The 25,939-nt window shown below is 53.4% G+C and overlaps 1 protein-coding gene across 6 annotated transcripts; it reads right to left on the bottom strand.

Moving 5' to 3' along the window:
• Positions 1 to 473: 473 nt before the first annotated feature.
• Positions 474 to 25,870, bottom strand: SETD1A (SET domain containing 1A, histone lysine methyltransferase). Of its 6 annotated transcripts, none has more exons than XM_043455317.1 (19): positions 23,899 to 25,870; positions 22,981 to 23,145; positions 22,683 to 22,778; positions 20,680 to 20,950; positions 19,072 to 19,193; positions 18,594 to 18,823; positions 17,473 to 18,325; positions 16,535 to 17,317; positions 15,850 to 16,026; positions 15,629 to 15,716; positions 14,687 to 14,844; positions 14,469 to 14,556; positions 12,823 to 13,164; positions 4,406 to 5,464; positions 3,811 to 3,983; positions 3,608 to 3,718; positions 3,309 to 3,428; positions 1,410 to 1,547; positions 474 to 1,309 (listed from the first exon to the last, which is right to left on the bottom strand). In XM_043455317.1, exons 2-19 carry the CDS (start codon positions 23,128 to 23,130, stop codon positions 1,136 to 1,138), a joined length of 5,133 nt encoding a protein of 1,710 aa, XP_043311252.1. In that variant the 5' UTR covers positions 23,131 to 23,145; positions 23,899 to 25,870; the 3' UTR covers positions 474 to 1,135. The 6 variants fall into 6 exon arrangements, with proteins under 6 accessions (XP_043311252.1, XP_043311253.1, XP_043311255.1 ...); XM_043455318.1 differs by having other exon boundaries at positions 23,938 to 25,870; XM_043455320.1 differs by lacking the exon at positions 23,899 to 25,870 and adding an exon at positions 23,733 to 23,853.
• Between the last annotated feature and the right edge of the window lie 69 nt (positions 25,871 to 25,939).

Below are 25,939 nucleotides of genomic sequence, written 5' to 3'. Positions count from 1 at the left end.
CTTGCCACAGGGCACCCTCTGGTGGCCACTCTGTGCTGCACGGGCTTCTGGTTCCAGCAGAGCTTGTGGAATGGGGATGGGGGAGCAGAACCTGCTGGGTGGGTGCTGAGTAGGGGTTTTTTGGCAGCTGCAGAACTGGGCAGGCAGGGTGACCTCACTCCCGGCGCATGACATCAGTGTTTCCCTCTTGGTGGACCTCCCAGGAGAACCAGCAGCTGTGGCTCTGGGAAGGGAAGGGAGGCCTGACCTTGGCCCGGCTCTGGCTGGCCTTGGCGGGGATTTCTGGATGGTTGGTCCAGCCTATCAGATGGCCCAAAGTGATGAGGGCTGAGTCTGCAGGTCTGGGCTCTGGCCCCAAAGCCCCTCTACCCACCCCAAACTGCAGGCCACCTGTTCCCCCACGATCTTTGCTTGTCCCGCCCTCTGTCCTCAATCCCCATCCCACCCTTTTCCCAAAGATACTGACCAAGCACTTTTGTACAATAAAGTTTAATCACAATTATAAAAATGTGGCGTCGGGTTTGCGCTATTAACATATGTACAGTCCAGCCCAACAGGAAGGGCCTGCCCCCCACCATCCTGGCCTGGCAAAGCCAGAGCTTCCAGACACCAGGTGGGAGGGTGACCCACGGGTCTGGCAGGAACAGAAGATGAGGCAGGGTTCCAGGCACGGAGTCCCCAGGACTGGGGGCGCAGGGCCCCCCTCCAGGGGGAGAACATGGCCACTGCCCCCTAGAGACCCCTAAACTGGGGAGGGGTGCACGCAGGGCACAGAGGGGGAGTCCCCATTAACACAAAGCATGGGGGCTGGGCGGCCCCCCAAGAACAGGATCTGTACAGGCCGGCACCCCAGGTTTCCACAGGAAACAGCTGCTGGCAGCTACAAAACATTTACAGCTTCTTCTCCGCAAAGAAAAAAAAAATTGGGGGGTATGGGAGGGAGGGCAGGGGCAAGAGGGGTCCCGCAGAAGGTGCCTCAAGGGACTCAGGCCCCCTCGCTGGGCTCAGAGCCCCCAAGCCCGCATTCCAAGAGGGGGCAGGTGGGCCCCCCTGAGCCCACTAAGGCTGGGAGCGCTGCGAGCTCAGGGTGGCGAGGGGGAATAAATAGGGGTGAGGGCACCAGTCCTGCCCCACCTCAGTTGAGGGAGCCGCGGCAGCTCTCCGTGCCGCACAGACACGGGATCTTGTTGTCTTCCAGCGGGAACTTGTAGTCGTAGGTGATCTCCTCATCCACGCCGATCGGCTGCTTTGAGTAGATCACTATCTTCTTCTGGGACTCGATGGTGATCACCTTGGCATAGCAGTTGGGCTGCAGGCCGAGGGCAGCGTCAGTGGCGGCTGCCCCCCACCCCCCCCAGCTCCCGCCCTGTCCCCTCCCCCCGCGCCCTGCCCGGCCCCCGTCCGCGCACCGTGCAGCAGTGGTTGATGAACCTCGCCAGGTTGCCGCACTTGGTGGCATCGATGATGGTGTCGTGATCTACCCGGAACAGGTAGCTGCTGCCAATGCCCTCCTGCACATAGCGCTTCTCCCGCATGTCGGCCACCATCTAATGGGACAGGGGGTGATGGTCAGGGGGCTGCCCCTCAGCTTCCTGCCAGGCCAGGCTGGACTCCACTGGCCCCTGCGATCAGGGGTCTGGACGGTCCCCCAGCTGCCAGCCCGGGAGCCACGCCGGCCTGTCCTGAATCCACAAATCTCCCTCCAGCACCCGCTACCCCAAGGCGCTGACTTCTGACTTTGCTTCCAGGACTTCCTCTGATGAACACCTCCCAATACCTTTGGCTGCTGTCATGACAGAGGCACCCAGAGGAAGGACCCAGGGAAGTATGAACTGGCCACGGGGCAGAAGCAGCCACTGGCTCCTCCCAGGGGGGGTCTGCCTGATCCATGGGGGAGCCCCCAGACTCTCAGGGGCTGGGATGGTTCCTGAAATGACAGTGCCTATTTCACGGACTGAACCCTACTCATCTCTTCTCCCAGGACCCTCTTTTCACGTCGGGACCTACGGCTGCTGCTGTCCGCATCAGGGCCCACATTCTCATGTGAGGAGTAACTCCTTTCCCAGTAAACAGCCCGACAAACCCTCACCCTCTGCACTCTCCCTCTGGGCAAACTCACTCTCTTCCAGACCTTCGACAGCCAGTTAAGTGGGGGGACTCCTCCCAAACTCCTATCTCCAGCCAAAATCCACCTCAGTGGAACTGCTGGGCGTCACCCATGAGACATCCCCTGGGCACTGTCCTGACCAGAGGCCTCTGACCACACACCCGCTCCTCCTCCTCGCTGGCAGCCTTTCCTACTCCCAGCTGCTAAAGGCAGTGCCTGGAGAAACTGTCTTGCCTCAGCCCTTGCCCTCCATCTTCAGAACCAACTGGTTGCCTGGTTCTGCCAGCTACCTGAAACCCACTGCCTGTCCAGGCCACCCCCACCTTCGGCCTGGATCTCTGCAATAGCCCCACCTAGTTTTCTCTTCACACAGCAGTCAGATGGAGCTTACTAACCTCCAAATCCTCTCCTGCTTACTGCTTCAGGGCAACTTTTCTCACCATCGGCCCAATCTCATTAACATGGCTCCCAAGCTCTGTGGCGTCTGGCCTCCACTGGCCCCTTGGCCTCACTTTGCTGCCACTGGCCCGAGTTTTCCAAGTGACCATACTGACCTCCTTGTGCTCCTAAGACCATCCTGCCTCCAGGCCTTTGCATATGCCTCCTACATCAGGGAGCATCCTTTCCTCTTACTCAGGCCTGGGAATGCCTCAGCATCCTTCAGCTTCTGCTTTAAACGTCACTCTACTGCTCTTGCCTCCCTGAACATCTCCTTTCATATCAACCGAGCACCAGTCTTTATTGGAGTTACTTGTTCAGTACCTGTCTTGCCCACTAAACTGTGACGTTCTTTAAGAGAGACATAATATTCGTCTTATTTCGTGCTGGATCACTAACATCTAGTTTACTAGCGTTGTTTAATTGCTCAGTCGTGTCTCTTTGTGACCCCAGCCTGCCAGGCTCATCTGTCCATGAGATTTCCCAGGCAAGAACACTGGAGTGGGTTGCCATTTCCTTCTCCAGGTGATCTTCCCAACTCAGGAATGGAACCTACGTCTCCTGCACTGCAGGCAGACTCTTTACTGCTGAGCCACCAGGGAAGCTAGTTTACTAGGATCCATGACCAGTTGTTGAAGGAAGGAAGGGGAACAAGACAGGCAGCTGTCACTGGCTAAGTCTGGGAGCCAGGTGAGAGCATGGGCTTTCACCCAAAGGCTGGGTGGTTCTCGCGTCAGGTCAGGGGCGAGGGGTGGAGCCTCACCTGGCGAATGTTCTGACCCACGTATTCGATGACCATCTCATCAGCGGCGATGGGTTCCATGGCAAACAGTCCCCACTCATGGATCCGGCTCCGGCCGAATCGAAGCTTCTTCTTCCGGAACTAGAGGGCAGAAGGCAGACTGTGCCACTGGGCATCCCCTTCAACCCAGCCACTGGCCACTCCTCAGACCTCTGGGCCAGAAGTGCTCTGGCCACTCGTGCCCGGACCACCCCAGGGGTCTCCGTGATGACACCTTCCCACAGTGCCCCTGCCCTCCTCAGCTCCCACTCCTCCCTCACCTTGAGCTGGTTTAACTTCAGCAGATCGCTGTCCATGATGGCAGAGGTGCCGATGGCACTCAGCAGCCGCCGCTGCTCTGACCGGCGCTCCGAAAGCACACGGTTAGTCCCCTACGAGGAGCAGGCCAGGGAGGAGGTAAGTGACATGAGAACTCATGGAAAGAAGATGCTGCCACTGGGCAGGTGCCCAGGCAGAGCCTCACCTGAGTATCCGCTCCTTCTAGCTGCCGGGCCGAGACGGGGCACACGTCCAGATACCGGTCCTTCTCCTTCTTGCTGATGGGGTAGTAGCCTTCGCTGCGGGCTGAGCCTGTCTGGTGCTCCCGGGGCCCATCTTGGGGCCGCCGCTTGCGTTTTGGAGTGCTCAGGTTGGTGAGTGCAGGGTGTCAAGGAAGAGAACGGGGTGCTCCCCAGTCAGATCCCTGGGGCTCTGCTCCCCTCTGTCCCCCTCCCAGTCCCAGCCCATGGAAAGGATGACTGGCCTTAGCTGGAAGTCCTGAGCTTACTCACTGTTAAGACAGAAAAACAGACAGAAATGTCTCAGACTCCACCTTTTCTGCCACCAAAACTTCAGAAGGCAGAAAACAGGCATGAAGCAGAGAGAAATGGTTACTTGGTAGCCAGAGGAGAAATACCCAAGCTGAACATGGCAGAGAATGGGAGAGGGAAGGAGGTAAACACAGGCCCAGGAATGATCGCAGGACAGTGCCTGGCCAGCGACCCCAGGGAGGACCCCCACCTCCACCCCCAGGCCCGTCTCCCTGTCCCGAGGAGACCAGCCTCTGGGGCTCAGGATATTGGTGTGTTGGACCCAGTGGGTGTCGTTCAGCCAGTCGGCCCCGCTAGTCTGCTGCAGAAGCCGTTCGTACGTCAGCCGCAGGTAGCTCATGTCCTCCAAGTCCAGGCCCGAGTTCCAAATGTCATAGAGGATGGTCATCTGCTCAAACTCGCTGCGGGGATCGAAGGTGGGGGGCGGCGGCGGGGGCGGCGGCGGGGGCGGCCGCCGGCGCCGGGTGTGCGAGCGGAGGCTGCGCCGCCGGGTGGCGCCCTCGCCGTCGCTGCTGCTGCTGCTGCTGCTCTCGGACGACTCCGACTCCTCTTCCTCTTCCTCCTCCTCCTCCCCGTCCTCCTGCTGCTGTGGCGGCTGCTTTGGCTCCTCCACCTCGGCCACCACCACCTCCGGGGCCTCGAGGACCTCGTCTGCCGGGGAGCTGAAGAGGGCCGCAGGGGCCGGAACAGGTTCCAGGGGCCGAGGGGCAGGCGTGGAGGGTGGCGGCGGGGGCGGCGGCGGCGGCCTGACGGCCAGGGCGTAGTTATGCTCCAGGAGGATGTGGCTGAGCAGGGGGCCTGGGCGCTCTGCCTCGTCCAGTGTCTCCGTGGCCTCCGAGTCGTCGGCGGTGGGCAGAGCGGGCAGGCTGCGCCGTGCTGGGGTCAGGGCCAGGTCAGCCAGCACGGCCAGGTCCACTTCTGTGGCCGGTTCAGCCTCCTCTTCCTCGGCGGGGCGGCCTCGGCCTCCGGCCCGGTTCCGGCCTCCTCGGGACACCTCCTCTGGCCAACTCTTGACCAGAGAGGCGTGGTCGAGCGGCAGGTTGCGAATGGTCCGCTCCACAGCCCGGGGGGCTTTGCGGGAGGCAGGGCCGGGAGACTTGACCTGTAGTGGGGCGGCAGGGGGAGGCTCTGGGGCCGGTGCCTCCTCCACCGCAGAGAAGGAGACAGTTTTCCGCCGTTTCTTGGGTGGGGGCAGGAGAGGGATGGGAGAGGAGGGGCGCTCGTCGGGGCGGGGGGTGGGGGCCGGGGGTCCAGGTGGTGGCTCTAGTGGAGGCTGGGGCACACTGGGAGGCGGCTCCTCGGTGGAACCTGGCGAGGAAAGCACAAGGAAGGGCAAGTGTCAGCTTCTTGGCCAAAGTGATCAGATGGATTTGATGATGGAAATTCGCTGGGGGCAGGCAACCCGCCAGCCTCCCCTGGGAGCTCACACCCCAGCCGCCCTCGCTCCTCACCTTCCACCAGACACTCCAGCCTCTCCCACCTGCCGTGTCCTCATTACGAGGGGTTCCCCTGATGGGATGGGATTTTGCATCTGCTCATTCATACCTTCTGCAGACACTTCCTGAGCACTATGGGAAAGTCTTTGTGTGGATCACAACAAACTGTGGAAAATTCTTAAAGAGATGGGAATACCAGACCACCTGACTTGCCTCCTGAGAAATCTGTATGCAAGTCAGGAAACAACAGTTAGAACTGAACATGGAACAGACTGGTTCCAAATCGGGAAAGGAGTATGTCAAGGCTGTATATTGTCACCCTGCTTATTTATCTTATATGCAGAGTACATCATGAGAAATGGCGGGCTGGATGAAGCACAAGCTGGAATCAAAACAGCTGGGAGAAATATCAGTAACTTCACATATGCAGATGACACCACCTTCATAGCAGAAAGCGAAGAACTAAAGAGCCTCTTGATGTAAGTGAAAGAGGAGAGTGGAAAAGTTGGCTTAAAACTCAACATTCAGAACACTAAGGTCATAGCATCTGGTCCCATCACTTCATGGCAAATAGGTGGGAAAGCAATGGAAACAGTTACAGACTTCATTTTTGGGGGCTCCAAAATCACTGCAGATGGTGACTGCAGCCATGAAGTTAAAAGACGCTTGCTCCTTGAAAGAAAAGTTATGACCAACCTAGATAGCATATTGAAAAGCAGAGACATTACTTTGCCAACAAAGGTCAGCTATGTATGGTTTTTTCAGTGGTCCTGTAGGGATGTGAGAGTTGGGCTATTAAGAAAGCTGAGCGCTGAAGAACTGATGCTTTTGAACTGTGATGTTGGAGAAGACTCTTGAGAGTCCCTTGGACTGCAAGGAGATCCAACCAGTCCATCCTAAAGAAAATCAGTCCTGAATATTCATTGGAAGGACTGATGCTGAAGCTCCAATACTCTGGCCACCTGATATGAAGAACCGACTCACTGGAAAAGACCCTGATGCTGGGAAAGATTGAAGGCGGGAGGAGAAGGGGACGAAAGAGAATGAGATGGTTGGATGGCATTATCAACTCAATGGACATGAGTTTGAGTAAACTCCAGGAGTTGGTGATGGACAGGGAGGCCTGGCATGCTGCAGTCCATGGGGTCACAAAGAGTCAGACACGACTGAGCTACTGAACTGAACTGAACTATGGGAAGGCTTCCCTGGTGGCTCAGATGGTAAAGTATCTGCCTGCAATGTGGGAGACCTGGGTTCGATCCCTAGGTCAGGAGAATCCCCTGGAGAAGGAAATGACAACCCACTCCAGTATTCTTGTCTGGAAAATCCCATGGACGGAGGAGCCTGGTAAGACGTGACTGAGTGACTTTACTTTTAACTATGTCAGGTATGAGGAAAACACCTTTTGAAGCCCTTCTAGAACTTCTAGTCCAAGGAGACAATCACATGAAACACAGGGCAGCCCAAACTCTGAAGGGCAGGGGTAGCGCTCTGAGGAAACTTAACTCTTGGACTCTAGTCTTTTTTTTTTTCAACCAAGACTGGTGGTGACAGAACCTCATCCAACAATCAGACAGACATCAGACAACTTTTTTTGCCAACTGCATTTTGTAATCAGGATGCAACTGCCCAGATCTGCCCAGAATTAAAGTATCCATGATTTTGACTACAAACAATATTCTTTGTTCTGTGAGGTTAAAATATATACAATGTAAGAAACTGAATCTTGTATTAAAAGGCTTTATAAAATTGCACTGGAGTCTCACCCCAATGAGAAAGGGTCAGGAAGTCCCCCTCAAGAAGCTAAGGTGGTACTTTATTTGGGCTTTTCCTTCACGTCAATGAAATTACACTTTTTTGGCTTTGGGAACCTTTTCTAAATGTACACATACAAATGTGTATGCCGTTGCAAAAGTCAAGAAGGGCACCTTCAGCACTGGCGGAAGTTACCACTAGAGGACACTGGGACAGAGACTGGGGCAGGCAGGGGTGGTAGGGTTGTGCCAAATGGGGTGGGGCTTTTGTTTTTTCTGTATTCTCTGATTTTTTTTTTTAACATGAGAGAGCTCATGTATTACTTGTGCAGGTTTTTAAAATAAACAGGTATTAACCTCCTCCAACCTGCAACTTCTTTGTCTAAAATAAAATAGTAATACAATGTTACGTGTCAATTACATAAATATAAAATAGAAAAACAAAGTTATATTAACAGGGAATTACAGCCATTCTCTTGTAATAACTTTTAATAATCTGTGAAAATGCTAAATCACTATGCTGTACACCTGAAACTAATATAATACTCTAAGTGAAGTATACTTCAATTAAAAAATAAATACATTAAAAAAAAAAGAGGCTGAGAGTGGACTAAGGTCCTCAGGATGAGGGGGTGAGTGAACGAGCAGGTGGTGCCGTCTCTCCTGGCTAACAGGACAGGAAGCACATCCTCCCTCGGTGGGGACCCCCCCACTGTGTGTTCAGGCACAGCCCTCTCCTGGGGGCTGTCCTGCAGACCTGATCCATCCCTGTGAGGCCAATCCATGGCCTTGCCCTTTGAACCTAGGCTGAAGCCACTCAAAGAGGCACGGACTTTCAGGCCCCTGGCCCTTTGCTCACATGGCTCCCTTTGTTCAGAATACCTCACTCCTTTCGCCCATCCAGAAAGCCTGCACACAGCTTTTGAATCCAGCTCAAGGCCACTACCGTTGTGAAGACTTACCCAGTTTCCTCAGGTAGTGCTAGTGTCTTCCTCTCAGAACCAGAAGGCTGGTGGCTCTCAATTGTCAGCTTCAAATTTGCTGCACTAGATTAATAGCTGGAATTTTGTGTCAAGCAGTAATTCAAGCCTTTTACTATACTAAATACTCACTTCATTTTCCCAACAACCCAATGATGTGAGTACTATTATTAAAACCATCTTACAGATACAAAGTCAAGGCAGAGAGAGGTTGATAATCTGCCCAATCACACAGCTAGCAAGTGGCAGCACAAGGCCTATGCCCCAGGGCAGCCTGGGATCTGAGTTTGGGATCTTATCTCCTGCCCCATGCCGCTCTGCACCTCCTGGCCTGCAACTCCGTGGCTGCACATCTGGCTCTACCATCCACAGAGCTCAAGGGCAGCCGACACCAGGTCTGGCCTGAGCAGGCAGTGATCAACATGCCTCCACTGCCTCAACCAACATGCCCCCAGCCTCCTGTCTGTCGAGGCTCCAGACACCCCCGGGCTGTCAGCCAGGAGCAACCCACACTCTGAAGCTAGCGAGGCCCTGGGTGCTGGTCTCTAGTCCCCTAGTTCCTACAAGTCCTCTCCGTCTAATCCTTTCCCATGCTCCAGGGCAGCCCTCTCCTCTGCCCCAACCTCCCACCCTAGCCTACTGTGCCCCTGGCAGCCTGGTTCTAGAGAAAACCCAATCCCTCCCCCAATGCAGCTTCTTCCAGAGACTTCCCTTCTGCTCCCCATCCTGAAGGAAAGCTGGCCATGCCTTTCAGAATTCTGGGAGACAACTTTCGGGGTACCTGCCCACTCGATACAACTCCCAGAAGCCACTGTTTCCACTGTATGACCTACCCCATTTCCTGCCCCCAGGCCATCATTAACTGATGGCTGTGTGACCCAAGCCAACCCAACGAGAAACTTCCCGGGGGATAAGGATTCAAGATAGGAGGGGGTCTGTCTGTGGGGCAGACATATTCTGCTGGAATGGATAGGAGAGAACAACCATGTGCAGCAGAGAATGAACCAGATGGGAAGACAAGAAAGTCAAGATCTAAAGGTGTCAAGGCCCCTGTCCTTGGGATCCACCAGACCAGTCCTCTCCAGGCTCCGGCCATCAGACCACACAGGACTCTATCCAGTCGTGTCCCTGGTAGCTCAGATTCTCCTACCATTCTCTAAAGGCCTTCATCTTCCTCTCCTCTCTCTCCTCTGCCATCTATCTACCTAGAGGGCTCTGACAGCCCACCTATTCACCAGATTCTCAGTCACTCATCCTCAGTTACCCTCCACCAGTCCCACACCTGACCTCATCACCCCCCTCCACCTCAGACTGTGACTCTGACCCCTACCCTCTGGCCACAGTTCTCCAGGTCCTTTCAGTTCACCCCATCATACCTGTTCTATCATCCTCCAGCCCATCACTTTCCCCCTAAATTAACTTCACTCTTGGTCGTTTCAGATCATAGGGGCCCTCGCTTTGTCCTCTCCTATCACGCTCCTTTCTGAAGCCTTCCACTACCTCTACCTAACCTGGAATCCACCCAACCATCTCTCCTCCTTCACCTCAACGTTCCAGGCTCCACCCGTGCCCCCTCACGCTCAGAAATGTCCTGCCTGGGACTTCCCTGGTGGTCCAGTGGCTAAGACTCTGTGCTGCCTAGGCAAGGGGCCAGATTCGATCCCTGGCCAGGGAACTAGATCCCACATGCCGCAACTGAGTTCACATGCCACAGCTAAAGATCCCCAGTGCTGCAACTAAGACCCAGCAGAGCCAAATAAATAAATTACACACACACACATAAAGTAAAAAGAAATGTCCTGCCTTCCTACTAAAGAGAGGAAAAGGTGGCCTTCAGGCTAGGACCCCACAACTTCCCGTCTCCCTATTTACAGAGAGATCTGCCTCTGACCTACAGAGTCCATCCTCCGCCTCCCCAGGTGGGCCGCTCCAGCAAGTATTCCTCTCTCTCTTGGTCCCTCCACTTGCTCTCTCTTCCCTTCAATGTATGAACACACTCAAGTCTCACCTACTTTGAAAAACTAACCCTCCATCAACCCTGCACTTTCTTGTCATCTCTTCAATACCAGCTGGGAAGCCTTGACCATCTCACGAAGCCTCACATTCCTCATCTGTAAAATGGGAGGAGCAGGGATGCTGTGAGGAGTAAATGAGAAGGTGATATTTGCAGTGCACTAGGCCTAGAGCCTGGCACACGGGACCTACTCGAGAAATGTTCACTAACGTTAGGTACCACCCCCCCCCCCAACTCTCTTCTTCCACAAGCATAGCTTACCCTTACCAAAAGAATGGTTATCTGTCACTTGCCCTCACTCCTTAATACCCTCTAACTTGAGCCACACTACTGAAATTGATAAGGTAACCTTATCAATTTCATAAGTTGGTGACCTCCTAACTGACAAATCCAACACTCGCTTTTCCTTTCGAGGCCTTCCAAAAATACAGGCCACACTCTCCTTTTGATACCCTGAGCTTTCTGGTTTCCTTCCCACCTCTCTGGTCATTCCTTTTCAGTATCCTCTGGCTCCACTCTGCCCACTATCTCTTATAAAACAGTTAGGCTCTGGCCCCTTTCTCTCATTCCATACATCCTTCCAAGGTATACACATGTACTCACACCCATACTTACACATACCTATTGCACTTCCCACCTACTGTTTTCTAGAGCCTCAGATCTATTCTTTTTTAACGTTTTATTTTATACTGGAGTATAGTTGATTAACAAGGTTGTGACAGTTTCAGGTGTAGAGCTTCAGATCTATTGATCCAACTGCCCATTGAATGTTCCTACCTGGAGGCACATGAAACTTGACCCCAATTAAATGCATCACACTTCTCCCTAGTTCTGGTTTTCCTTGAGTTTCCTTTCCTGGTAAGGAGTTTAACAGAGAGGTTCTAGCTCCTAAATTTCTCTCAAACCCTCGTCCCCACTTCCGCCCCCTGCACCCCATCCTCACTGTAACCACCCTGCTCTGGTTCAGGCCCTTCACTTACCCGCATCCCTTCAAACCTTCTCAGGAGCTGTCCCACTTCCTTCTTCACCTCTTAGAAATCCTCCCACTTCTGCCAAAATGATCCTCCTGACATGCAGATCTGATCACATCCACTTTTTCTTCCTACCCTCCCAAAGAGTACTACGATTAATACCCCCTGACCTGCGACCCCATCAGCTCTTCTGCCACCCAAGGACTTCAAGAGGCTGAAAGGTGTCTTAGGGTTAGTCAGTGCCTCGATTCCTCCTCTCACGGGATCTGGACAAGAACAGAGTGCACCAATGCTGAAAGGTCTTCCTGTGCTCACTGCCTGTCTCAGACCACAAATTCCCAACAAGGTTCGAACGAGATCTCTGGAAGGCCACACACATCTCTAAAGCGGAACTTGAAAACTGAGTTAATTCCGTCATGAGAGCAACCCAAATTACCACCACTGCTTACCTTACTTACTGCAATAGCCTCTTAATCTCCCTGCATACACTCTGGCCCCTCTCCAAGTTTTCCCTGCCCTGCATCTTTTCAAAACATGGATATAATCACGTAAGTCTTCTGATGGCATTCCACTGCCCTCAACATCAAGCCCAAATTCCTAGAGAGGCTTATTTATTTCCCATGACTCAGCCCTTGCTCATCTCTTCAGTTTAGACTACCCTAGCTCCCCCTTACTCTCACTCTCCAGGTTAGCTTTCCTTTTTATCTTCAAGCACACCATTTCCTCTGCTTCAGGGCCTTTGCACACGCTCTCCTGCCTGCCTTGGCTTGATTCTAGCCCAGTGGTGCTTCAGCAGGGAAGACTTCCTCACAGATGTGCTCAGGTTCTCTAAGTACCCAGACTTTCTTTCATTGCTCTTACAGTTTGTAGTCACAGAGTTTCTTAATTATTTTTTTAAGGAGAGACTAAATGTCTCTTCCTACAGATGGTAAGTTTCACGAGGGTGAAAACAGGGCCTGTTGTGCACACTATCCCATCCCTCACCCCCATTCAATAAATAAGTATCTACTACCTAAAGCAACAGTTCACTCAGCAAGATATATTACAACTGAACGTATATGACAACTGAACGTACAAATCCACAAAGAAAAGCAAAGATAGAATTAAATTCTGAGTTCACGTTGTTAATAGTTATCACCTATCCAATCTGTCCATTTAAACCCAGGTATATACTGCACAGTAAGGAAGAGGCTTAAGAAAAAATGAGAAGGAGAAATTGGCTAAATTAGGAATTCTCTCCTTAACTTATTTGAGAAGAGACCGTTCTGTTTTTAGTAGCCAAACACCTGGTCCAGCTAAGAAAACGGTTTCTGGCAGTGTGATCTGAGCGTGTCAGGCCATAAATGTCTCCAAGGGAGGAGTGACAGGAGAAGGTGACTCCTGGCCAACTTTGCATGTTTTCCAACGAAGTCACACGTATGCATACAATTAATAAATGTCAACCCCACCGTTCCCATGAAGACAGACACACACATACACAAAGACTCTGACAGCAGCTCCCCACCACCTACCTGCAGGTCTCGCAGGAGATTTCTCCTGTTCGGGGAGAGGTGTGACTGGGGAGTCTTCAACCCTCTCTGGCTCGGGCTCCTCTGCAGGTGCTGACAGGGGCGTGGGGACATCTCTGGGGGGCGACGATGCTGCGGGTATGGTTGCTGGCTGCTCCTCTTCCTCTTCTTCTTCCGAGGAGGACTCAGATGAGGAGGAGGAGGACGAGGATGAAGACGAAGAGGATGAAGACGACGAGGAGCTGGAGGAACTGCTGCTCTCAGAGTCCGACGTGCTATCATTCTCACCATCTGAGTCAGCATACAGAGAACATTTGGAGGACGAATCGCTTTCCTCGTCCTCGCCTGGAAATCCAGAAGGGGGAGTCAGGCGAGGTGAGAAGACCCCTCACTTAGTCAAGCTGTGGGTTCATTCACTGAGTCACTACTAGGACTATGTGAGGCTCTGTGCTAGGTGCTGGGGACTCCTAGCCACAAGGAGTTGGAGAGGCACACAATTTGCCTACAGTGTGATAAATTCCAGTATGAAGGGTTGGTTGCGGGGGGGGGGTCACGGCTGCACCGTGGGAAGGTGCAATGGGAAGGCCTGGATTCTGCCTGGTGGATCAAATCAGGGAAGGCATCTTTGCGAAGGAAATGCTGACATCAAGAAGGACAAGGAGGAGTTCGCCCAGCAGACCCGGGGGCTGAGTGGGGTGTCATAAGTAAGAGACGATGGTGCCCTTGGAAGAGATACTGAGGCAGTAAGACTGACAGGAACTGGTGACCACGTGGATGTGAACGGTCTGCACCCCTCACTCTTAGCAGATGACTCTGCCCTCTACTCTCCTCAGAGGGAGGCTCTCAGACCATCGTTCTTACAATTCTGGCCTCTGAAATGGCACCACTCGGAGGCATCTCTTCACCATCAGCTATAACAGAGCCCATCTTTCCCCCGTTCCCTGAGCCTGTTCCTCCTGACCCCACTAATCTAGTTCATTTTCTTCAAAGCAAGTCTCTCCACTGCAACTGCTGCTATTTGTCCACTTGTTTGTCAAGTGCCCGCCTCCCCTCGGGCTAATCGCCAGCTTCAGGAAAGTAGGAAGCACCTCTGCCTTGGTCATTGCTATGTCCCTAATACCTAGAACGGTGCCTGGCTCAGAACAGGGGCTCAGCATCTATTTCTGAAGAAAGGAATGAAGAGAAAGACTGAACCATGTACCCAGGTCTCAGTAAATGCGGAAGAACAGACACGTGTTCAACTGAGGGACAGAGTTGGGTTCAATGACAGCAGCTGCAGGCAGGGGAAGAAGCTGACAGAGCTCGGTGGCCCGGCCTTAAGGGAAGAGCAGTGCTCAAAGAGGGAAAGGCATGGTGTGGCAGCAGCAGGGGCAGCAGGAGAAGGCAGCCCCTTTATCTTGGGAAGAGAAATAGGCTGTGCTAGGTTGTCTTCATGAGAGGGCCTGTTTCAGAGGAAAGCAGGAGGGAGTATTCTGGGTGTTGTTTGCAGTGGCCCAAGGGTTCCAAAGAATGAGGCCAAAAGGCAGTTGTTGTGGGGAAGGCAATGACGGCCAGTCCATCAGTGGGTGGGTCACACGGCATGGGAAGGGCTGGAAGGGTGGATGAATCTCTCCTTTCCCAGAATTCACCTGCACACCCTGGATGCTTACCGTCTGATGCTTCTGTCTCCTTCTTTGCAGCATCCATGGCTTCCTCACGCTCTTCATCTTCTTCATCTTCCTCTTCATCCTCCTCATCCTTAGGGAAAGGGATAATTGGGAATTAATAGGAGAAGGACAACTGGTCCTCTAGGAAGCGTGGCCACCGGGGCTCCAGTGCAGAGAGAAGCTGGCTATGGCGGCAGGAACTCAGAATGCCGGCTCCTCACCTTCTCTGAGGAGGACTCCTGGGATGCCTCCTCCCCCTCGCTGTCCAGAGCAAAGGACTTGCGGTGCTTGCCCTGGCTCTTGCTTCGCTCTTCATCTCGTTTTGGGGGCTTGGTCCCCGGACGGCCTGGCTCTCCAACCTCCTTCTCTCGCTCAGCATCTAGGCCCAGAAGAGGGGTAGGCAGTGCAATTTACCACCAGCAGTAACAGCCCCATCTGGTGAAAGGAACTCTGCACAAACCTCCACTGGCCTTTCTTACAGTCCCACCACACAGACCTTGTTTATAGACAAGAAGCTGAGGCTCAGCAGAGAAACACGCAAACTGCAGAGTTCCTTCACACGTCACACAGTTTTAGACATACCAGACCCATTTATCTTTCATCCTTTTCTGGGCTGGGTGAAAGAGGGAGGTGATTTCTTTCAATATCTGGCCCAATAAAGTCTCGGGGCAGCACCCCCTACTAAAGTCAACAGGTCTCCAGGGAAGCAGATCAGATTTAGTAAGGAAGTTTCCCAGCCACTGAAGCTGTCAAGCTATATAGCTCAGACTTAGACAGATGGGTAAGAAGGGTGCAAGCATGCTTAAGCATTAGATGGTAACTTTGGATGGACAGCCTATCTAAATTCACATCTCAAACAGCTACTTTATTATAACTTTGTTTCAAATCTTCACTTGGCTTCTTGCCCTCAAGACACCTTCACCCCTGCCTCTTGCTTTTCTATCAGAATCTACAGCCTGCCAGGCTCCTCTGTCCATGGAATTCTTCAGGCAAGAATGCTGGACTGGGTAGCCATTCCGTTCTTCAGGGAATCTTCCTGATCCAGGGATCAGACCCAGGTCTCCTGCATTGTAGGCAGATTCTTTATCATCTGAGCCACCAGGGAAGGCCATCAGAATCTAAGCAGACTGTTTCCCCCTTTTTCCTTTACCTGACCTACTCACCATCTTCATCTTCCTCAGCTGGAGTAGAAGGCCGGGGCCTCTTTTCCTCACTGGCCTCTGAAATTTCTGAAGGCTCTTTTCGCTTTACCTACAAGATGAAAAGAGATGGGGCCGTTTAAAGCCCAAACACTCATGGTTCCCAACCACCCTTATTCTAAGGAAGGGAACTCCGCTTTCAACTCTCTCCCCACCCAACGAGGCAAGATCATAGTTCTGGGTACCTTGAAAGAAGGGAGCCGCAGGGCCCCTCGCAGTCCTGATCCAAAGGCGAAAGCTTCGATGCCGGTGGTACCGCCACTCTTGGCCCAGTCTACAAGGGACAGCAGGCCTGGCTCTTTGAGCTTTGTCTTCTCTTTATCCTCCTCCTTGGCTTGCTGTTTAGCTGCATTCTGGAATGGCTGCAAGCAGAAGGGGGACTGAGCCCCAGAACCCAGGCGCTCCCTCCTGCCTCCTGCCTGAGAACTACTCCCAGGCCCCAGGAATACAGAAAGGCGTCCATTCATTTCTCCATTTGACATACATCTATGCCACACCTCCCTCCACCAGACCCTGTACAGGCACCTTCTCAAAAGTCCACTCACTCCGTCTATCAATCTTACAAAGCTGCTGCTATTACTCCCACTCTACAAATGGAGACACTGCAGAGTGAAGCCCAGAGAGATTTAAGGGCTTTGTCTACCACAAGGCAGTGGTGGAACCAGGACAAAGCTCTTCTGATTCCTGCCTTTTCTACTGTTATGTGTACCCTCCAACTCCCCTGTGCTCAGCTCTATGGACCACTGAGCGCCTAGTCTCTCCACTCGCCCTGATCACCTCTCTTTTCTAAGCTGTGAAGCCTGAAGCCGCCAGAGGTCTATTTCCACCAACGGAGCCCTGGTCTCTCCAGTCCCAGGCAGTGGCCCTCACCTTGGCCTTCTCTTCCTTGCTCTCCCACCACTGGTCAAAGGCTCCAAAGGCCACGTTCTCCACCATCTTGCGGTTGAGGTCTCGCTGCATGATGCTCTTCATCTCCTGGACCAGGGTGGCCAGTACACGGCCCACGGTGCCTGCCGATGGTAGGGCCTTGCCCTCGGCCAGCTCTCCTTCCTCCCGGGGGGGCAGCCTTGCCTCTTCTCCTGAGACTGAGGAGGGCAGGGGCTCGGCTGCCATGGGCAAAGGCAGGTGGTAGGCCTCCCGGGAGTATGCCCCTCGGCCTTCTTGCCCTTGAGCGTACAGAGCATATGGTAGGCCATAGGCTGCCTCTTGGTGGGGTGGGAATGGGAGGAAGGCCTCCCCAAAGGCCCCACCGGGGGGACCCGCTGAAGCTGCGGTCAATCCTTTGCCCTGCCGCAGCTGGTGGAGCCGAGTTAACATCTGGGTCTGCATCTGGAAGGACATGGGCATTCCTCCCCACTGAGCCCCGAGTCGATCCATGAGCTCTAAAGAGTTCACAAAGTCATAGATGTGGGGGGGTGGTGGAGGAGGAGGGGGGTACTCGGGAGGCGGCGGCCCATCAGGTCGCGGGGGGAGGAGGTAGGCAGGCTGGTGGGGAGGATAACCAAGGGGAAGGGAAGCCAGGTAGGGAGGGGGCGGGGGAGGTGGCGGCGGCGGCGGCGGAGGTTGCTGGGGCGGTGTTGGGGCCGGAGGGGGTGAGCCGCCCCTGTCGTCATCGGAGATTTCCATGTCCTCTCCAGAAGAGCATGGAGAAGCCTGTGGGGCGCAGAGGACAGTCACAGGAGGCTACCGCCGGTTCCGTGGACTTTCCCCAAATCTCTGTTCCCTTGCCCAGTTCCCATCCTTCACCCCTGGGCCCAAGCCTGCTCGCCCAGATCCCAGGCACTTCGGTGGGCAGACCCCAAACTCACCTGGCTCTGTCCATTGGCCTTGGGCGACTCCCGGGTAGCTCCTGGTTCCCCACTCCCTGTAGGTGCCACATCCTCAAAACTCGCCGGGGCCGGAGGGGGTGTGCAGGGCCCGTGACCTGGCCCAGAAGGGGCCTCGCTCCCTGTGTCCCGAGCCCCTGGGCCCGTGCTGCTGTTCTCTTCCTCTTCCTCGGTGTCAGAGGCCAGGAAGGAAAACTTGGAACGCTGCTCCTTCAACAACATCTCAATGCGGGAGTCCAGGCTGCTGTGCTGAGCAAAGGGCACGCTCTCGTTGGTGGTCTCTGGGGCTGGGGAGCCGGAACGGGCAGGTGAGGCTGGGCGCGGGGAGGTTCGAGCTTCTTCTCTCTCGGGGCTGGGCCCCCCGCCGCCTCCCCCTCCACCAGGTTCTGGAGGCTCTGGGGGCGGAGCTTCGGAGGCAGGAGGCCGGTAGTCCTGGTCAGCAGGCCGGTTGGGCTCAGGGGGCAAGTAGGAGGTGTAGGATGGCGTGAAGCGCTCAGCGGTATTTTCAGCAAAAGAGGCCCCAGGGGGCTCGTCCCGAGTTGCCCGGCGGGGTGGGTAGGAAGCATGGCGTTGGTAGCGATTCCAGCTTTCGTAATACGCTGGGTAGTTTGAGTCAGAACTGCGAAAGTGAGAGGATGAGGAAGAAGAGGACGACGAAGAGGACGAAGACAACGAGGAGGAAGAAGAGGAGGCGGCGGCGGCGGTGGCTGCAGTGGTGGCGGAGATGGCGGCAGAGGTGGTCGTGGGGGCCGAAGAGGCGGAGAAATGGCGGCGGGAGAAGGAATCTTGGTAGCTGTTCTCCGACCGCCGGGGCTTGAAGGAGGTTGAAGTGGTGCTGGAGGAAACGTGCAGCGGTGAGTGGAGTCAGCTCTGTGTGACCAAACCCCACCGCCCCGGCCATCAGGACCCAAAGCCCTCTACACTGCCCTCAAAGGGAGATCTAATGGCTGTTGGGTTCCTAGTCACAGAGTAAATTCCCCGAGGACGGGGTGTGTTGGCTGAATCCACAAGGAACCAAGACCAATTATTCCCAACTCCCTCTTTGAGACTTTGGGTTCCTTCTTCCCCACATCTGAGGGTCCCAGAGGGGCTTTCCGCTGCACCTGCTGGAGTAGGCAGAGTCCTGAGAGTAGGGGGTGCTGCCCCGAGACGTGTAGGGGGTTCCTTGGGAGGACTGAGGGGTGAACTGGCCGAAGGAAGACGGGGTGTCCTGTCGGCTGCTGGAGAAGCTTGTGTCCTGGGAGCAGGGGGTGCCGTTGCCAGGAGTGCCCACCACAGCCGAGCCCGCCGGGAAGGCAGCTGTGTCGGACGAGGAGCGGCGGCGGGAGTCGGTCTGGGGGGAGAGAGTGCGGCAGGGAGAAACGAGAAGAGATCAAGCACCATTTGACAACATGACCTTCACCAAACCAGGAACCCCAACCCCCTGCTTTGGAAAGCAGTGAGGCATCCTTTCTTTGGCTCTTCTAATACTTTAACAGTGAACTGTTAAAGTTCACTTTAACAGAACTGCCCAAAGCCTGCCCCCAGCATCTAAGTACCAAGCCCGTAGAGCAAGGGCATCACCAACTATGAGCCTCTCACCGTCTCCGTGGCTGCACCAGAGCCTTGGAACTTCTCACTCAGGGCCTTGCCCCCAGTGGGCACCGTCTGAGGGGTGTAGGAGCCGTTGACTATCAGTTCATAGTATTTCATTCGTTGTTGACCTGGATGGAAGAGAATGGGAACGGACGGAGTCAGATGGAGGAAACAACTCGTTTCAGATTTTGTATTCCCACTTTTTTCTCAGGCCTCAATTTGCTAAGATTTCCTGGAGTCTAGGGCCTTTAAGTTCTGCTACCTAGTCTCTACTTGGTAGCTACTACGAACAACGTATCAAGTGACCCTTAATAGTTTACAAAAATACTTCTAATGTCTGTTACTATGTTTGACAATCACCAGCAGAGAAAAGCATCCATAACTCTGTTGTACAAGCTTAAAGAAAACTGACCTGCACAGAATGGTGAAACCTGAATTCAAACCCAGTCATCTCAAGCTGGACCCCACCATCCTCTTCATCCTATTAACTACAGCAGTACGATGGCAGCCTGAAGGTTAAACTCAGCCCACCGTTGTGATTTATTTGCCCTACACAATCACTTAACGTATTGGGAAGGGTAAGGGAGAAACCCACTAGTTTGGGACTTCCCCAGTGGTCCAGTGGCTAAGACTATGCACTCCCAAGGCAGGGGGCCCAGGTTTGGTCCCTGGTCAGGGAATTAGATCCCACGTGCTGCAACTAAGAGTTTGTATGCCACAACTAAAGATCCTGCATGCTGCAACTAAGACCCGGGTACAGCCAAATAAATAAATATTTTAAACAAAAACAAAATCCACGAGATTTCACACAAAAAACTAGATTTTGGGCTTAAAAAAAAATCTGCTAGTCTTCAGCCCCATGTACAAATTGGCTAGTGTCAGCTAATAGCTAGCACCTTCAGATGCCACAGCTGCCAGTCCCCACCCCCCTACCGCTACTTAGCACAGAAGTCCAGGCTGCTTCATTCACCTAAGCTGCTGCTGCTTAGTCCCTCGGTCGTGTCTGACTCTTTAGGACCCTATGGACTGTGGTCTACTAGGCTCCTTTGCCCATTCTGCCTGGGGCAGAATGCTGGAGTGGGTTGCCATTTGCTTCTCCAAGAGATCTTCCCAATCCAGGGATCAAAACCGGATCTCCCACATTGCAAGCAGATTCTTTACCATCTGAGCTACCAAGGAAGCCCATCACTCACCTATATATGTCCCTAATTCTCCATCTAAAATTTGAAAACCAGAAAAACTCAAAACCCAGTGTTTTTTAGAACTTGGTGCCCAAACCTGACCTGAGGCTATTTATCATCGTTTTTATTCACCCTACGCAGTGTGACTCTTCAGACTGTTTCTCACAAAATACAGTCATACACTAAACCATAGCTGCCCCAACCCTGCCAGAGACAACACGCAAAGGCCCGTACCTGTACCATAATCTCTCTATAAAATTCTGACATAAGAAACATGTGGGAAAAAAATTAAAAAAAAAAAAAAAGAAACACATGGCCCAAGAGTTTCAGAGGAGAAATCACAGACCTGACTACTTGCCGGACCCCAAGAGTCATTTGTGCATACCATCTCCGTCAGAACCCAACCCTGGGCAGCAGGTGAGGGAGCCCTCACCTTTGATGTCGAGCTGGGCATGGATGATGTTGCCCATGACGGAGGTAAGGTGGAGGTTTTTTACTGTTTCCTTGGCTCCCCGAGTGCTGGTGAAAAGCACACGGGCCAGGCCCAGGTGCTTGCGAGTACGGGGGTGGAGAAGAATCTCCACCTCTTCCACCTCACCATACTTTCGGCACATGTCCTTCAGGAAGGTCTCCCGCACGTTGTCATTCAGCCTTGCAAATGTTACTTCTTTCAGTGGGATCTGTCCGATATAGAACTCATCCAGCTGTGGAGGGGACAGGAGTTAAGTCTGGGGTCTCACTACTGATCACCACGCCTTGCCCCATTGGGAAACTTTATTGAGATCCATGAGGCTAAGAGGGAGAGAATGGGGAAATCAAGAGGCAAGGGGATGGGGAAGGGGGTCCCAACAAAGGATACATCTGTCCTGACCCCTCTCTTCCCTGAATTCTCTGCACAGAATGATGGCAAGAACCAGAAAAAGAAATGTACAAAGTGAGAACTAAACATTCATAGAAGGAACCAGTTATATGGAAATAATTCACTAGCTCAGCTTTCACTAAGTGATTCCCAAGGACGGGGCACTAGGAATACAAAGATGGAGAAAACAGAGAGTTTTATGCAGAAAAGTAGACAGGACAAACAGACACGCACAATCACAACCTGACACGTGTCAACAAAGGCGTAGGACAGGGTGTTTGGGAGCCCAGAGAACGAAACCTTTGCTCAGAGAGGAGGCAGGAAAAAATTCATAAAGGTGGTGTCATTCATACTGGACTTTTCGGATAAACAGGAGTTCACCATAATGACAGGACCTGTAGGGAACATGACTATAAAATAACTTGGCATTGCCTAGAAACTCCAAAGCACACAGTATGAGAGAACACAGGTATGCACTATCGAGGCAAGAGATGAGGCTGGCCAGACTAGTAATCATACATGTCAATGCACAAACAATGTGGACTTACCAACAAAAATAAGATGACAGTAAAACCAAAGAGACAAATGACAGCAATAAATGGAGAAGAGAACAGAGGCAGGGAAATCAGGGGAAATGAACATAAGACTCTATATTAAAGGAATGGGAACAGAAATAGAAAAATTAATGTAAAAAAAAAGAGATGTGTTTAGAAAGAGTCAGCACGACTTGGTAACAGATTAAGGACAGAAGAATCATAGGATGACACCCAGGTTTCTAGCTTGTGCAGCTGAGTACACGGTGTTGCCATTCAACAGCAAAAGGAAAATGGAAAGAAAAGCAGGATGAAGCGGGTGAAGATAATTATTTTACATCTCCTGAGCTTGAAATTTTTGTGGGGCCTCCAGATGGAGCTGTCCCTCCACCAGGCAAATAAGTCTGGAGTTTCAAGAGATCTGGAAGTCATCAACACTTCAGTAATAGTCAAAGTTGTGGATGGGAAAGACATTGTCCAGGAAAAGTATACAAAGTGAAAAAAGAGGGATGCGGGAACCCCACAAGTGACTTATTAAAAAGGAAGAATAAAGAGTTAACAAAGGAGATTAAGAACCACCAGTTTTCTAGACCCAGTCCTCCAAGGACTGATGAGTACCCTGCCTGGACAGAGACATGGGAATCCTCTGAGGAAAAAAGAGTAAGCAAGAGGAACAGAGGACTCCAGGGATGGAGTCCCTGGTGCTGTCACTCCCCTTAACTGAGAAATTAGGGTAACACACAGGATACTATTTTACTATGGACAGTCTAGAAGTACACAGTGATTGGTGTAGCAGCTGGACCTGTCTTCACCCTTCAAAAAGTTAACACCCTTTTTGAAACACCTAACCTATACCTTTCTAGAAAATAAACACACCTCCTGTCCACAACAACTCAGTCTCACAGCCTCAGAGATTATTAAATCTATTATTACTCTTTCACTAGGAAAACCCCCTTTCCCTATGCTACATTAAGACTAGACTACCAGGATGGATCCTCCACACCCTCCAAGGGCCACCACACCAGGAGACTAGCAGAAACGTACCTTAAACTTAGGGACTGGGAGGGAAAAGTCTCTGTTTTTGGACCTGACGTGGCAACGGGGGTCTTGGAGGTCCTCCACTGGTATATACTTTGAGTCCTAGGAAAATAATCAGGAACAGAGAGACAGCTCAAGGTGAAACCACAGTGTTGATCTCTACAGCCCCTCTGGAGTCCCACGAGCAAAAGAGCTGGGTTCCGGTTGTCCACTTTAAAGAAGGCAAGTTCTAGGTGATGAGCAGAGGTAACACAGAAGATCGGGTTTGAGTTCCCTAGATCTGGGGAAGGCCTGAGACACTCACGTTGACACTAAAGTGGATTCCATCGTATCTGTACACCTTTTGAGAAGGCCTGCGTAGGGCAGGGTCCAAGGCAGGATCCACGATGAGCTTGTAGTTCCGCCACTGGAAGCTCGGGGCCTTCTGCCCATCTCCCCCACCTTCCTGATCCATCTTTGCTCATTTACACTGCGAGGAAAGAGGGATAAGCAAAGGGGTTCACGACTTAGGCCCAACTCCCTTGCTGCCCCTCACTGACTAGCCCCGACTCCAGGTAACTCTCATTACCTCAGCTTCCATACCTCACTCACCATGACCGGAGGCTCCCCCAGATTTTCTCCCAAGTACCTTCTTTCACCATAACACCCCATCCTCTCTCCACCTCCCAACTCTCCCCTCTGGCCCCCAGGCCCATCTCGCGCCCCCTTACCTTCCCGCTCTCCCTAGCGCGCGCCCCACTTGGCCTCGGCGCAAGACCCCTCCCCCGCCCCCTGGCAGGCCCCGCCCCCTCCCGCCTCCTCACCGGCCAGCGGCCCAGGCCAAGCCCGGCTCCCGCTCCCACACACCCGCTCCCGTCCCCGCGCCCCGATCCTCTGGTCAAGAAGTGGCACCTCTTCGGGGCGTTGGAAACACCGCGAGACCGAGCCCGAGACCCGGCTTCGGCCCTGAATCCGGGCGGGGGGTGGGGGAAACGCGCGCCGCTGCCCTCTCCTCCCGCCCCGGCGCGTTCTGCCCCCCCCCCCATCTCCGCGCACGCGCGGCGCGGCCCCACTCACCCGCTCGCGGCGAGCGGCTCCCCCTCCCCCCACCCCGCGCGGCACCTCAGCGGCGCGAGGCGGCGGCGGCGGCGGCGACAGCGCGAGACCCGGCCCCGCAGCGGTGGCGGCGGCGGCGCCCCCCCACCACCACCTCCCCGGCGCGCGCACCAAACACCACCGCCACCTGCGCGAGGCCCAGCGGGCACAGCTTCTACATTCGCACTTTCGCCACGGGCGACTCCGGGAGACCCACGGGGCCGAGGATAGCGGCTTCGCCTCGGCCGGCGGCCTATGAAGCTCAAGAGTTGCGGCCCAGTGAGCCTGGAGTTTGGCCGCATCCCCCGGAGAGTGGACTTCACCACGACTATCCAGCTGCTCTGGCCTGGGATCCTTGACGAATCGGCGGCGTTGAAAGCAGCGACTAATCCCAGAGGAAAAGGGGGCGGGGCGAAGGGGAGGAGGCCAGCCAGAGCTGGGGAGATTTGAGTGGCGCGTTGAACAGGCGCAGATTCGTCAGGCGGGCGGGGCGAATCGGTAGACAGGATGCGCGCTCCTTTGCTCCTCTTTCCTGCCCCTTCCTTAAGCGACCAAAGGTCTGAAAGGCTGCAGATTCGCCACAAGTCCTGGCCTCAGCTGTTGCCTCCCTTCACCAGCCTTGGTGGAGTCAAGAAAATAATGCCTGGTTAGCCAAGCCCTGTTGGCAGAGTCGGCCACTTTTCCTGGATCTTTCTTACTATCACAATTCAGAGGACTGCTCAGTTCCGACCTGGGGGAAATGGTTACGGAGTCCGATGAGAATTTTCAGCCGAGTATGGAGGGGCCGGAGAAAATCGGAGGAGGAGCCAGCCTAGCGAATCTGCGAATTCTTTAGTGGGCGGGGCCAAGGCTCCGCGCACAGAGGGCGTGGTCAGCGTGCGGAGCCCGGCGTCGCCGGGGCGCTTCCTGTAGGACCCTCGGAAACCCGGGCGGGGTAGGAGGGGCGCCCAGGAGATGGAAAAATACCACCAATAACGGTGACTCAGGCTGTTTGGCGCCGCACGTATTGCAGGGGACGTTTTCCTCGCATTATCCTCTTTGGGCAGCTCATTAAGATGCCCATTTGACAGATGGGGGACACTGAGGCCGGCAGAGGGTGCCGCACTTTGCCTATACTGGCCCGCCATTAGTGATTAAATCTTAGTCTGTGTCAAAGTTGTGTGATAAAGGTGGGTCCTAAAGGATCTTGAACCGGTCCTGTAAAAAACGGTAAATTCGGTCGTACTTGAGCTAGTGTGGGCTGGTCGATTTCCCAGGTTATCATGGTCCCAGTGCCCGCCGTTTTCAATTGTGCAAACCTCTGCCCCGCCTCGCTTACGCAGTCCCGCCGCTCGAGGGCAGCACCAGACCAGGCTTAAACCTGAGACGTAGGCTGAGGTCGCCCTGATGCTGGGCACCCACTTAAGCTTGGGACGCAGGTATCTTGGTCTCAGGGTAATGGCACTCCCAGGCACTGTCAGAGCTGAGGGGATGCCCTAAGTTCCAGACTTCTTGATGTATGACCTTGCGCAAGTCATTAACTTCATAAAGCTTCAGATTCTTCCTCTGAAAATAGATGTTAATTACTGTTATGCAGAACTATTGTAGGTATTAAAACAGTGCAGGAAAGGCCCCTGAGGCCTGGTTCATGTAAATTCACCATTTTAAGGAATAGGAAAAGCGATTTGTCCAAAATCTCAACACCAAAAGAATCCTTCTGGGAGAGGCTTAGGACCCTTTACAAATTTAAGGAAAATGAGGCTGAAGAAATAAATTTACAGTGGAAACAGGGGTGATGAAGTCAGATTCTTTCTCTGGTCCTAGTTGAAAGATACTCCTTTTCTCAAGCGAAAGATTCCCCTTGTGATAGTAAAGGTGGTCCAAGTTTTCCCTGACTGGCTGTGTGGCTTTTGGAAAGATCCTCAACCTTCTTAGGTTGAGGCCTCCTTATCTCTGAAATAGCAGCCATAAAGACTTGTCTCTTGAGGTAATAAATCAGTTAAATAGGCTAAATAAGATGACCTATGAGAAGCCCCTAGTATGTAGTAGTTACTCAAGAAAGAAACTTAAAGGAACTTATGTTGTTGTTCAGTTGCTAAGTTGTGTCTGACTCTTTGCAACCCCATGGACTCCAGCATGCCATGCTTCCCTATCCTTCACAATCTCCCGGAGTTTGCTCAAATTCACATCCATTGAGTTGGTGATGCTCT

This window comes from Cervus canadensis, chromosome 32, assembly GCF_019320065.1.
Source record: "Cervus canadensis isolate Bull #8, Minnesota chromosome 32, ASM1932006v1, whole genome shotgun sequence".
Classification (NCBI taxonomy): Eukaryota; Metazoa; Chordata; class Mammalia; order Artiodactyla; family Cervidae; genus Cervus; species Cervus canadensis.
Note: the sequence above shows the minus strand (reverse complement) of the source record. Positions and strands in the feature narration are given on the sequence as shown.

What these genes read in the sequence shown, in the direction of transcription:
- SETD1A (XM_043455317.1), bottom strand. Translation starts at nt 23,130, where the DNA reads ATGGATCAGGAAGGTGGGGGAGATGGGCAGAAGGCCCCGAGCTTCCAG. An exon ending in TGCCCAGCTCGACATCAAAG is followed by an intron (nt 19,194 to 20,679) that starts GTGAGGGCTCCC and finishes TCTTCCATCCAG; the next exon opens with GTCAACAACGAATGAAATAC. An exon ending in TGGGTCAGAACATTCGCCAG is followed by an intron (nt 1,548 to 3,308) that starts GTGAGGCTCCAC and finishes CTGTCCCATTAG; the next exon opens with ATGGTGGCCGACATGCGGGA.